This window comes from Eublepharis macularius, chromosome 2, assembly GCF_028583425.1.
Source record: "Eublepharis macularius isolate TG4126 chromosome 2, MPM_Emac_v1.0, whole genome shotgun sequence".
Lineage (NCBI taxonomy): Eukaryota > Metazoa > Chordata > Lepidosauria > Squamata > Eublepharidae > Eublepharis > Eublepharis macularius.
Genome location: NC_072791.1, coordinates 203357484 through 203371439, shown reverse-complemented (window position 1 = coordinate 203371439; position 13956 = coordinate 203357484). Strand labels below are relative to the sequence as shown.

Below are 13956 nucleotides of genomic sequence, written 5' to 3'. Positions count from 1 at the left end.
ATTCTTAGTAGATTTATCTGATCTTTAGATTTTTGTGTCATTTGTTTTGAGGGACCTGTGACTATTGTATGCCTGTTCCTTTCATGGCACTGATAATAAGAATATCAGTACAGTAGGATAAGGAAACTTAAGTTGAGAGATCCAAATTACAGCTCTAAATTTGTACCAGGTTTTTATCTTTCAGATAAGGGACTTTTCTCATCCTAAAGAACTTTTAAAATTTAAAAATTAGATTTTAAAACAAATCATAACAATTCCACCGTCATTATAATAGTACTTGTCCTATAGATATTTATGACTTAGCTCTAACTGTGTTATAAAGGCACAAGGCAGACTATCAATTTCCACTTGCCATTTTGATCAGGACGATATTCCCTGATCGCTCCAGTCCTGCCTTCCTGGAATGGGTAGCCGTGTTGTTCTACAGTAGAAGAGCCAGATTCAAGGCCAGTAGCACCTTAAAGACCAACGAGATTTCCAGGATATAAGCTTTCAAGAGTCGAAACTCCCTTAATCAGATAGGCTTTATATGTGTGAATTAGCAGGGTTTTTTTTACAGTTCTCTCGATTGCTCAAAAGAGCCCAAATGTACACAGATGTATTCAAACCTTGTACACACCTTGGTACATTCAGTGGATGGTCAAAACAGAGTTCTGTTTTGACCATCCACTGAATGTACCAAGGTGTGTGGGGTGGGGGCAGGGTCAGTGGGCACAGTTCTACTGCACTTTATGCACATTAAGCATACAGATGGAAAAACAGGGCTTTGGTCTCCATTTAAGAAAGGTGTTTTCCACACAGTCACTTTACAGTGTTTCAGAATCTATTCTGCTTCCCATATTCTCCAGAGTTCCGCACGTACAAGGGAGTCATGGGAAGCAAAAACGTTTTTTGTCCATCTTTTCCCCGTTTTTTCCCCCCTGTGCACATTCTGTGATTTTTTTTAAAGCCGCTACCCAGTCGCTGCCGGTACGTGTTATGTCTGTGCAGAATCAAAAACTCCTCTTCTGCTTCTCGTGCCCTCCAATTCCTTTCCCCCAGGAGCTGATTGGTCTGTCTGCCGGCAACCACTCCCACCCTCCTCAGCTCTCTGAACTCCTTTTCTGCCATTTTTATCAGTAAAGTGAGGTGAGGGTCATAAGGCTGCTTCTCCGTTCGTTTCTTCTTCCCGGGTATGCACACACTCTCTTATTTTTTTTCAAAGCTAAGAAAGAGTGGTAATGTTATTGCTTATTCCCTGCTGGCTTTAAAAGCCAGGAAAGGGTTCAGTGGCTGCTTTTCTCTTCTTCCCTTGGTGGTATGAGCACATTCTCATTTTTTTTTCAAAGTTAAGAAAGAGTTGTAATGTTGAAAGATACTGAATTCTTGGTAGTAGAAAAGAGCAAAAGTTCAGTAGCACCTATAAGACTAACAAAATATGTGGTGGGGTTTCTGAAGAAGTGAGCTGTGACTCACGAAAGTTCATACCCTACCACAAATTTTATTAATCTTATCGGTGCTACTGGGCTCCTGCTCTTTTCTGCTGCTACAGGCGGACTACCACAGCTACTCATCTTGAATGCTTGGCCATTTTGATGAAAACCCTGTGTCCCACCTTGACTACTTCTGCATTCCACCTGTGGTATGCATCTCACTAGTTGAGAACTCCAGGCAGGGGAAATAAAATAACAAATGTCGGTAATTAAAACAATGATGTTGAAACGGATAACTAATCTAGGTTCAGTGACCTCATGTGCGTGCTTTTTAGATGCCTTTCTGTTTTGAGGTTGTAAAATTCTTATTAACAGGTGTGACAATCATCCCCAAAATCCTGTCTATCCTTCAGGGGTCTGAACCATCCTTGGAATTTTGGCCTCGTGCAAATCCAAGTGATTGTCAGTCAGTCAGAGCCCATGTTGCTCCCCTGGGTGGGAGGAGGTGATCCAGCCTCAGTAAAGAAAGGGGAAGCGAAACTTCTCCCCTCAAAGAGTGTATGTCACGGCTCTGGATATGAGTGTCAGGTTAGCCAGGATTTTTATTTGGCTTTTAGGCAGGATTTGGGGTAGGCTTAGGAAGGAAGGATTATGTTTAGGTGATAAATAATTACTGTGTTAAAAGCCTGTAGTCCTAAATCTACCTGGGTTGTATATGACAACCAAAGATAGTGAGGTGAAAGAGTAAACTTACACTTTTGAGATAACTTTTCTGGGGAAACAGGAATCAAATCTCCCCTCTGTGTTTATATCTGTATGTGTATAACGGAGAAAGGAGTAGAGGCAAGTATTTTGGGTATGTACTGCACAGTGCTCAGAAACTTGCCTTTCTGGGTTTGAGATGTAGTTTTAAAGGATAAGCTTCCTAGTCTTTGTATGCTTTGGGTGCACTTGTTGCTTTACATGCAGGTGATTGTGAGAAAACTAATCCTAGGCGTAATTATTTGCACTTGAAAATTAAGCAGTCTTGGGGCTTTATGACTAGACATGGGCACGAACGGAAAAAAAAACCCCGAACACCCTGTTTGACATTTGGTGCCATCCACGAACAAGGAACATGGATGAACATGAACTGTTCCCAGACATGTTCGTTGTTCGTGGGGGCCAGAACCACCCCCACCCCCCACTTAGCCCCCTCTCCCCTCAAACCCACTTACCTGGCCCTTTAAAGATCCCTTTAAACTATCAGCTGGCAGGCAGCAGGGGGGAATTCCCCCTGCCGACTGCCAGCTGATAGTTTAAAGGGCCGGGAGAACAGTCACACAGCTAGGCTGCCTGCCCAGTGCGAGAAAGGTGGAGAGATTCTCCCTGTCCTTCTTGCACCAGGGAGAATCTTTCCAATGTCCAATAACCACCAAATTTGCAGGGGATATAGTCGTCACTGTCCTCTGAAGACGCCCCCAGTTTCAGAGAGATTGCACCCCGGGAAAGGCATGATCCATGTGTCCCCCCCCCCCCTTTGCTGTTATTTTCTGTTCACAGTGGCAAAAACGGAACTCTCTGGTGGAAGCTACTTTGAGGGGTTACAAACTGCCCTTCCCAACGTCCAATACCCATCAAATTTTCAGGGGACATAGTCCTCACTGTCCTCCAAAGACCGCCCAAGTTTCAGAGAGATTGCACCCTGGGAAAGGCATGATGCATGGGTCTCCCCCTTTGATGTCATTTTCTCTTCACAGTGGCAAAAACAGGACTCTCTGCTGGAAGTACTTTGAAGGATTAAAGCCAGAAGGAAAGCCAGAAGGAGTTCGGACAGAGTTCAGTCCCTCCCTGCCTCCTGTTGCCAAGGGGATTGATTGCAGCAGGCGCCAGACTGTCTGGCTTGCTGAACGGCTGCGGAAGGCAACGAACAAGGCTTTTAACGACCACCTGTTCGTTTAGGATGGGGCCTCACGAACAGCTTGCTCGCGAACAGCAGATTGGGCTGTTTGTGGGTTTTTTCTGTTCCTAATGCTGTTCGTGCCCATGTCTATTTATGACATCATGACATTGATAGAAGCACCATTTTTGAAAGAGGCAAAAATGCTTTCCAAAATTGAGATCACAGATGATTAAAATGTTATTGAAAAGTGCATTTAAAAGCTACAGATTATCGCTTTTCTTCACAGACTCTGCAAAGTTAAGATATATGCAGTTTGCAAGGTTACAGTGTGTATATACTAAAACAACATTGATTTTCCAGAAATTGAGCTGTTGTTCGGGGAGGGGGGCGGAATCAGAAGACAAATCTTTGGTTAATTTCAAATTGCTCTGGCTCAAAGGCCTGTATTTGGAGATCAGTTAGTTGGTTAATGAACCACTTTCAGCAGGGAACTTCTCCTTGAGCAGGACAGGTGTTATCGTACTGATCAGTTGCATTTCTACTGTAATAGACTACTTCTGGGTGTCAAGCTCCTGGATTGTGGTAACAAAGGGCCTGGTTAGAAATGACAGAATAGTTGTAGTGTCTGAGAGCAGAACCACAAGTGACAAAAGGCACAGATTGGACACTTGTCAGCTTCCCTCAAGTTTTGATGGGAAATGTAGGCATCTTGGTCTCGCAGCTTTGCTCTCTGTCAACTGTCACTTGTCCAACATTCCGCCAAGCTGCCTACATTTCCCATCAAAACTTGAGGGAAGCTGACAAGTGTCCAATCTGTGCCTTTTATCATTTGTGGTTCTGCTCTGAGTGTTTTTCACAAACTCCTGTTTACTTTCTTTCCCTGTAAGATAGGGGGAAGAGAATTTACACTTCCCTGTAAACAAAGAACCACAAACTCCTGTATTCAGCTGTCATGCAGGCCTTTCATTTCCACTTCGAAAAAGCCATTTCTTTCTCTCTCTTTCTGATAACAAGAAAGAACTTCTGTGAATTTCAGCTGGTTTTCTTATAAGAATGTTAAAGCAATAGCCACAGGGCTTTTTTCAGGGGGAATGTGGGGAAACAGAGTTCCGGCACCTCTTGAAAATACTCGGCAATAGTGCTTGAAAATAATATTTCAAAGAATCCCATGTGTTTTTTCCTCATTTAACAAGAAAGAACTTCCATGAATTTCAGCTGGTTTTCTTATGAGAATGTTAAAGCAATAGCCACAGGGCTTTTTTTCAGGGGGAATGTTGGGGAACAGAGTTCCAGCGCCTCTTGAAAATACTCGGCAATAGTGCTTGAAAATAATATGATTTCAAAGAATCCCATGTGTTTTTTCCTCTTGAGAGTTCCGCCACCTCTTTTCCCAGAAAAAAACCCCTGAATAGCCATATAATTCTCTTTTTAAGCACAGTATTACCTTTTAATTAAGATGTAGATTAAGGGAAACTGTATGTATTTGAGCTTTTTCTTTCTTTTTTTAAGGAACAAGTTCAAAAATGGCCTTTTGTTTTTTTTTCTTGTCAGGTAGTCTCACATTAACACAAGGAAACACTTCATTTTAAATTTGTCAAAAGTTTATCTCATCATGCTGTTAAGTACCTATGAAAACAAATTTTACTGATTTCCTAGCACTCTGTCCTGTGGTCAGAGCAGTCAGACACTAGGAATTGTAAATGCAGTAGACCAGGTGGAGCAGTTATACAGGTTTGACGAGAAGGTAGAACTTGTGTTTTCTGTAACGTGTAACCAGACCCAAAGATCCTTTGTATTTATTATTTATTTTAAATATTTATTAGCTGCCTTTCCACCAAAAAGGAGCTCAAGACAGGTTACAGTATAAAATAAAAACAAACAAAAGTTTTTACAATATAAAACAAATAATTAAAATATAAACAATCGAGACAGTTAAAAACAAAGGTTAAAAATTAAAATACATCTAAAAGCTATCCTAAATAAAATAGCCTTCAGCTGCCTCCTGAAGCTACAGAGTAAAGGGGCCAGGCGCACCACCCTGGGGAAACTATTCCACAGTCATGGGACTGCCACTGAAAAGGCCCTGTCCCATGTACCCACCAATCAAGCTGTTTTTCTGTGCAACAGAGCATCAACAACATTTTGTGCTGATGGGAAATTCTGGACTGTCATGCAGTATGGGCACATTGCCTCAAGTTTTGGTACATTTATATTAATGGTTATTGCATTCTATTCTGATTGTCACCAATCTTTGGAGAACGTCTTATGAAGTAAATTTGTGATACTTTCTGAAGGTGACCTGTGATACTACTTCTTTTTTAGGCATTTGTTATATTTTGTGGCCTGGGCATCAATAATACTATAATGTATGACCAAGTGAAGAAATCCTGGGCAAAGCAGTCTGTAGCCCTTGATGTGAGTATCCCAGCGAATGAACTGTTGTTAAAGAAGCACTTTATGGTTTTTGTTAAGTGTTTCATATATAAAAGTTTCCACTGCTGTTAGAAACATACAAGAAGAGTAACCACTTAAATAAAATGACTGTATTTCCATCTCAATTTCCTATCTGATTATTTTTGTTTGTGTGGCTCACTTATCTCTTTGCTTGGTTTTATTTTTCCGGGGAATTCAATATAAATTACAATTTTTGGGTCTTGTAAGTAGACTTGAAATTTTTGACCTTGATGACAATCACACCTGCAGCCTAAATAGTAACTGGCTGAAAATACAAGGAAAGTGGAAGAAACGTTTCCTTTCGGACAGGAAACAGTTGTGGAGACAAGGTGATCACTAAATAACTGCATTTGTTCTTTAAAAGACAGCTAACACAAACATCAAATTTAAGCAAAGCTTGGGCTACCTATTACTTTTTTTTTGTCGTGCTCTTCTTCCAAAAAACTCAGGGCAGCAAACTTGGTTCTCCTGTCATCCTCTTTATCCTCACAACAACCCTGTGAGGTAGGTTATACCGAGAGACAGTGACTGGCTCAAGTTCACCCAAAGCTGCATGAGTGAACAAGTCCTAGTTTGACACTATGACCACAGTATCTCACACCGGCTCTAGCCTGGCCTGAAAGCACTGCTACATTTCTAGCTACGTATTTCTGTCCAGCCTGTAAACAGACAGAATAATGAGAATAGAGCCAAAACACACGTTAAGAAATACCTAGGTTCAGCACGTGTTCTCTTACCTCAAGGTTTGCCGGGATCTGTAGGCGTCCTGGAAGCTTAAAGATCTGTAGGCGTCCTGGAAGCTTAAAGTCCTGGAAGCTTAAAGGATCTGTAGGCGTCCTGGAAGCTTAAAGGCGTCCTGGAAGCTTAAAGCTTAAAATACAGGTGCCTGTATTTCCCTTCCCCTTTTTGCTGCTCTGTAAATGCTAAACTTTAAGCTTCCAGGACGCCTACAGATCCTGGCAAACCTTGAGGTAAGAGAACACGTGCTGAACCTGGGTATTTCTTAACGTGTGTTTTGGCTCTAAGTACTGCACACGCCTAGTCTTCAATCTGTCTGGTTTTGTGTGTGTGTGGGAGTTCCCTCTGCTTTGTGGGGGAGATGGGAAAACCAATGTTTTTCTGCATACTTAGAGGTTCCCCTTTTATGCAGATTAATCTTCCTTTGTCACGGTCTCCATTGTGTTTTCAACTGGAGGGAGACTTTGTTGCTAGAAAAAATCATGTGGAGTTAGGACGGAGTAGCTTCTTAAGAGGAATTCCCTCCATTCCTCTTTACCCAGTTTCTCCCAGAAATCCAGCAACCTTTTGGTTTTTCTCTTTTTCTGAATTTGGAGTCAGTTTCTAATAAATTCTGATTTGAGGAACGAGAAACTTGAAAAGAGGAGGGGCAGGAAGGGTTGGTTCAGCAAAATTTCAGAATTTCACTCTGCAGATGTTCAGAGGCAGACACAGTCTTCCCAAAGCTTCCTATCCTCCTGCTAGCGCACTACCCTTTGGTGTGTAACAGTGAAAAGGGCTAAAGATATAAAAGGGTGCATTGGCTTCTCTACAAAGAAAAATCAAAGAGAAAGTCATCTTTTTAAAAGAGAGAGTAAGAATTTTTAAAAAATCACTAAATTAACTAAAAAAGTGAATTTCAGAAAAAAATTCCCCTCCCCGTAACAACATTAGTTAGGAGATTGACTTCTGGGCATGCACAGGAACTGTATAATTGTATTATGCGTTTTCACCATCTTATGTAGTGAAGCATCCATAATTCCAAAGCCTTCCAGCTATCTTTCTGGTTTTGATCATTTTTCCTTTCTTGATCTTCTAGTTAAAATATGCCTTTAACGATTTGTATCCCTGTCTCAAATATCTTGAAACAACAATGAAGAAAAAAGGAGGTGTACGGGAAGGTCCTCACAAACTCAACCCAAACAAGCAGGGTAACAAAATAGAGGGCTTAAGTAACACAACCTAAAAATATCTATTAGAAAGTATTTATTACAAATGTGCACAAGTGTAGATTAAAAACAAGTTTAAAACATAAGGCCTGAATGACATGCTACGTGTATATGCTAATACTTGCTAAAACATCTCAAAGTACAGATGATGGGATAGTGCAATGACAATTTTTCCCTAATTTGTTCTGGGCCAGGTGCTGTCTTACCACGCAACGTGTTCAAAGGCAGAAGTCGACAAATTCAAGGTAACAGAAATCTGTTATTTTATTCTGCAAATAAACTATAAAGGGATGTTTTTTAAAAAAAAAGCTGACAAAAAAGTAAGACTGTGGGGGAAAACGTATTAACCTTTGACACTGAATCTGTTTAAATAATCATTGTAATGTTCTGTGTGCCAATGTGCATCCTATAATAACTTGTGCAATAGTCTTTTTCTCATGACTTCTGTGATCCCATGACTACTTCTTCTAAGTACAGAAGCTCTGTCTTCATTGTATGAAGACTTGGCATTGCTGTCCAAATTATCGGTGGGATCTCATCTTATTTTCTACGCCACCATACCATTTCATGTGTTACTAGCATTCCTTGCCCTCCTCTTCTATCTTAATGACAAACGCTGTTAATGTAGAATAGTCTCCTTCTCTTTACTTACTGGTGCGTCCTCTGTTCAGTCCTACTTCCAAATTCTGCTTTTTCCATGATGGACTGATTCCCAAGATCCACAGAAATCAGTACATGAGCTATGATCACATTGTTGGGAGGGTGGAAGAAGGATGCTAGCATCCATCTCCACACTTCCCAGAGTTGTGACTGCAGCTGTCAAAAAGGATGGCATGGATCATTTGTTCAGCAATGGAACTCGTGTGTACTTCTGGGTGCTGAGTATGGCATTTTTAGCCCACATACCTTGTCTACTCTGCACTTTTCTTCTTTTGTATTTGACAGGCTCATACGTTGTTACTTACATTGTAAGGTCTCTGGACAAGGGCTGCATTCAGCTGCATGATACCTGCCATGCAGTTGACATTAAATGTGCACGTAATAGCAATACAAGATTTTAAACGTTATAAATATTTTTCTTTTTTTCTGTGCTATGTCACTGAGCCTTGAATTTTTTGGGGGGGGGGAACCTTTCCCCTTCATTTAGCCTCTACTTGTTTGCTTCCAGCCTGCTAAACCATCAGAATGAGTTATCTGAGAATTACCGTGGAGTCTGGGCTGTGACAAAACGTTGTCTCTTGACTACCCTACCTGAGAACTGTTCTCATTATAAACTGACCCAGTTCAAAGGATGGGATGAAAAGACAGCCGCATTCTCAATGTTAGTAGTTACGTTTTTTTCTTAAATAGAGACACATTCAGAAAAGATTTTTTCCTATCTGTGCAAGGAGGGAAAGGAAGTGGTTATGCAAGAGTTTCAAAGGTGGGTGCCATGACAAAAAAACTTCTTTGTAAACGCCAGCTGGCTTACTTCTGAGGAAAAAGTAAATCAAGGAAGATGGAGTAGAAAGCAAGGCCTCTGATTCTGATCTGAGAGGGTGGGGAGGATTGTCTTGACATGACATGTATACTAGTTCAGGACAACATGATCACACAAGCTCAAAAATAAAGAGAGGCGAACAAGGGAAAAGAGCTTTTTAAACTTCTGGGCTTTAAAAAAAAACAGTGTGGGAAACTAGCAGAGATTTGTGAAATATTTCTCACAGGTACCATAGGCAAGGTAGCCACCTTCTTCACACCTAAAGACTTGTGGTAATTGTTCTGGTTGGGCTAGAAATTGCTCTTTGCCAACAATTCTGATTAGCGATTCCCATACAAGAGAGCTGTCTGAAGCGATTCCCATACAAGAGAGCTGTCTGAAGCAATGTTTTATGGCTACCGTGGTCACCACTACACAGGCCTCCTGGGAGAGCAGCCATGTCTAGATCAGCAGCTAACAAATAGTTGGTGTGAGGGAGAGCAAGAATTTAGGACAAGTGACACTGTCTTTAAATTCTGACCGTATGCATTACCAATAATACCGCTTTATGTTTCAATTAATGTCTTTTCCAAAGAGAATATTAAAATAACTTCTTTTTATGTTTAATGTACAATATGCTATTTTTTAAAGGAATGCTGACCTAAATTGTGCAGCTGTGAATGCTGTGTAAGAGATCTATATTTAATGGCTGGTACTCATTATTTATAGCTTTGTGAAATAGTCTTTTTCGTAGCGCAAACTGTGCTCAGGAGAATCCCCACAGCATAAAATAATGAATCATATATGGAATCTTTGATTCAGAAGGTAATATTAATAGCATTTTTCTTGAGTTACCATGACTGACGTGTGATTCAGAGTAACCGCAACTGTAGATATAATTAATAGGACGTTTTATTCATTATTTTTAAAGAAGATCAATTTTAATTGTAGGAAATGGTGTTATACTGTGGAGATACATAAACATTTTAACATTGTCATTGTGCATCTTTCTGCAATTTGTCATATAGATTTCATTTTAAAATCGGTATTACTAATGTGGCATGTTAATGTAGATAGTTATCATGCCCAAGTGTGATCAAGATGAATTGTGAATCGAAAAAGAAAACTCCTTTGACAGAGCTGAAATCTGAACCCCCTTTTTACAACACATTTTGCCCCATGTGAGTAGGGAGCACCTGTGGCAGATCTTTCAAGTGGCTCCATGAACAAGGGTGAAAATGTTTGCCTCCTTTAAAACAGCACTAAAATTGCAATCTGTCTTCCTGTTTTGGAAAACAGCCGCTTTAAAGGAGGAGATCCACAAAACAACGTGAGGCTCTTTGCATCAAGGAGGGAGGGACATTTGGGGGCCCAGTAGTGGGAAGTTTTATATTAGCTGTTTAAATTTGCTACATATTTCACTGTAATTTGCGACATTGCACAGAACATGCAACCTATACAAGATGACCAAGATGACCTAGGAGGCTGTCTAACCACCCACTAAGAACTCATTATTTGTGGTTAAAAGCCCACTCCTAACAACCTGTTATATTTGCAGAAATGTAAGCAGCATGTATAGCCTGATCTCATCAGATCTTGGAAGCTAAGGAGGGTTGGTACTTGGATAGGGGGCCACCAAGGAAGACAGTGCGGAGGAAGGTAATGGCAAACTGCCTCTGCTTCTTGGCTACCTATGTATTCTATAAAAACATAGGAGATTAAAAAAAATACTTCTTCTTGCATAATTTTTCTTGTAAGATTGTAATCCAACCATTAAGGTTACTTCAGTTTTCTTAAGTGTAGGTGCTGATTTTCACTGACTCCAATTGTAGACTGCCACCAGGCCATTCTAGAGGGTTTGCTAACCCATGGGGTCAAAAATGAGTGGGGAAGAATGGGTTGGAGGAGAGAAATAGGAGGGAAATGCTCCCCTCTCTTTAGAACACTAAGAGCACTTCAGTTTCTTAATTGTGCGGTCGAATCACATCACACACTAGAAAGAAGGGACACGGAAATATGGAATGGTGGCAGCCGTTCCGTGTCTTTTGTGGTTTCTAGTTGTGCCCTTATTATGAGATGGAAAATTTGGGAGATATAAATGCTGTTCAGAATTACCATAGCTCAGCCAACCTCACCGAAGAGAAATGGAATGGACGAGGCCATTTTTCTCATGTCAGGAATGTGAAGTATAACTGCTTTATTGTAAAACATCCACTTTGTCAAATTATAAACTATGGAATGTCAGTAAAGCATGTTACAGTTTGTGATAGAAAAGGCGAGATGAAAAGATAAGAGGAGGGAGAATTTCTGTATTTTTGTGTCACAGAATAATCTACCCTCTCTTGGGAAATATACACATAGTGCAAAATACTCTCCAGGGATTTCCAAGAATAAGTGCTCCCTTCCAACAATGTTATGTAGAAAAGAGAGCATTGAGCTTCCCTGTGCATATAAACTGGAAGTTTTTACTGATACTGGAAGTTAACTGTTTATTAGTTGACATGATGTTTGGAAAGTTTGTGACTGCCTATGGCTATAGACAATAAACTTTGACTGACTGACTGTGCATATAAACCAGGTGTGAATAGAAGCTGTTCCTGCACCCATCCAGTCCCAAGAAGCTCACATGAAAACCTTACACAACCCACACAGGCAGCCAAATGTGCCTTTATTCAGCACTGTATAGCAGACAAAAATCTCTTACCTCTTCTGCAGTGCATCCAGAAGATTCAGGGGTGTCAAGGACTGGGGTCTCATATTGTGAGAAAGACTGAAGAGATTTGAACACTCACAGTGTTTGGATTGCACCATTTGCCACTGTCACTAAGTGGCCAGCAGAGTAGGTGGAAGGCAGAGGAAGGAGTGGCGTTGGCCTACTTCCTTCCAGTTTGATACTGATGGGATTAGATTGATTAGACAGATTCACAGTGATAGTCTATCGGTGGCTACTAGCTTTGGTGGCTTTGGCCCGCCTCGCCCTGAGTCCACTTGCGGGAAGGGCGGGTTAGAAATGTTGTTGATGATGATGATGATGATGATGATGATGATGATGATGATGATGATGATGATGATGATGATGATAAAGGGAATCTCCACATTCTGGAGCAGGAGGCAGCATCAGAAGAAGGCCTTGCCTTCTGGGTCCTGTCTCTTGGTACTCCAGGGTAACTATGTGAGACAGGATGCTGGATTAGATGGACCCCTGGCCTGCTACAGCAGGGCTCTGAAAAAGGACATATTAACGCTTGGCTCAGCAATGAATGGAAGATAGATCTCCTCAGCAATCCTCCATAAATCCAATCTGGAAAATAATTGCTACCCAGGTAAACAAAGAAACCACAGCTAGTGCAGTGATGGGAACCTTGCAGTAGGCATGAAGTGGAGAGCCAGTTTCGTGTAGATGTTAAGAGCGGCAGGACTCTAATCTGGAGAACCGGGTTTGATGCCCCCTCCTCCGCTGGGTGACCTTGGGTCAGTCACAGCTCTTTCAGAGCTCTCTCAGCCCCACCCACCTTACAGGGTAATTGTTGTGAGGATAATAGTATCATACTTTGTAAACTACTCTGAGTGGGCATTAAGTTGTCCTGAAGGGCGGTATATAAATCGGTTGTAGTTGTTGTTATACATTTGGGGCATTTTAGCCAGCTTTTTTTGCATCTATAACAAGGGAAATAATCTGTAATTTTGACATACAAGTGATATTTACAAATAACATATAATCTATTGATCTCTTTGGTGTGGTGGCAACTTTTCTTTGGTTGCATGGGCATGAGCATTTATAACATCACACCATCCTCCTGTGCTGTGCAGGATTTCCCCCAGTGGCCCAGCATGCAACCTGGGCAGCAGAGCATAGAATCACATCCTCAGTTTTTCATCAAATCACATTTGGGTGGAAGTTTTCTAATCTAACCTTCATATTATCAATATGCAGTCCTTATAGTATTTACTTGCAAGAAGCTCTTAAAGTTTGTACGAGACTACCAGTGGGAGAGCACTATCTATATCGTTCCCAAGCCACCACGTGTGAACTCTGCCAATCTGTTCTTTGGCCTAGCAAGAGAAATCCCGTGCTTTCAATCCTAAACTGGAAGAAATTTTGCTTTTTAAAAAAGGGCTATGCAATCATAGCCTTCATGATTTAACTGAGAAGGGGAATCTTGATCACAACACACGTTTACAGTTATGTTTCTCCATATGGCTCAAGATGTCTGTGCATAAACCTGCTTCCATCTTTGTCTACTTGCTGTTCGGATTAGAATGAAAAAAACACTCGCTAGTTCAATATGGTATAAATAAGTACACAGTCTCATTTAGTTGATTAAACTGTCATTTCATTAATAAAAACAGGGCTTTTGAGGGCAGAGTGTTGGTTAATATTAGTTCTGTTTCAGGCTTGCCTTATCCTATCAAACTATTGCAATGTTTTTTTGAGGAGGGGGAAAAAGGTATATTTGCTTATTGTTAATCATCCTGGAATTATTTGGTTATTTATTTATTTATTACATTTATATTCCACCTTCTTGCCAACAGGGGCCCAAAGTGGCTTAAATAATTCTCATCTCCTCTATTTTATCCTCACAGCAACCCTGTGAGGTAGATTAGGTTGAAAGAGTGTGACTGGCACAAGATCACCCAGCAAACTTCCATGGCAGAGTCGGGATTCGAACCTGGAACTCCTAATCTGACAGTCTAACAACTACATTACGATTATTTTAAGTAACAGGCTGCTGTATGGCTTCTCTGTGGATGCCAACATGTTGATGGTCAGGTGGGGGGTGTTAGTGGTGGTGGCAGTTGTTA

At 40.9% G+C, this 13956-nt stretch overlaps 1 protein-coding gene across 1 annotated transcript in view; it reads left to right on the top strand.

Moving 5' to 3' along the window:
* PDE11A (phosphodiesterase 11A) overlaps positions 1 to 13956 on the top strand; it is a 243599-nt gene that overhangs the window by 141062 nt on the left and 88581 nt on the right. Inside the window, exons 9-10 of the mRNA XM_054970122.1 lie at positions 5617 to 5709; positions 7889 to 7939. Of these exons, the coding sequence (XP_054826097.1) occupies positions 5617 to 5709; positions 7889 to 7939 (144 nt within the window). The remainder of the gene's footprint in view (positions 1 to 5616; positions 5710 to 7888; positions 7940 to 13956) is intronic.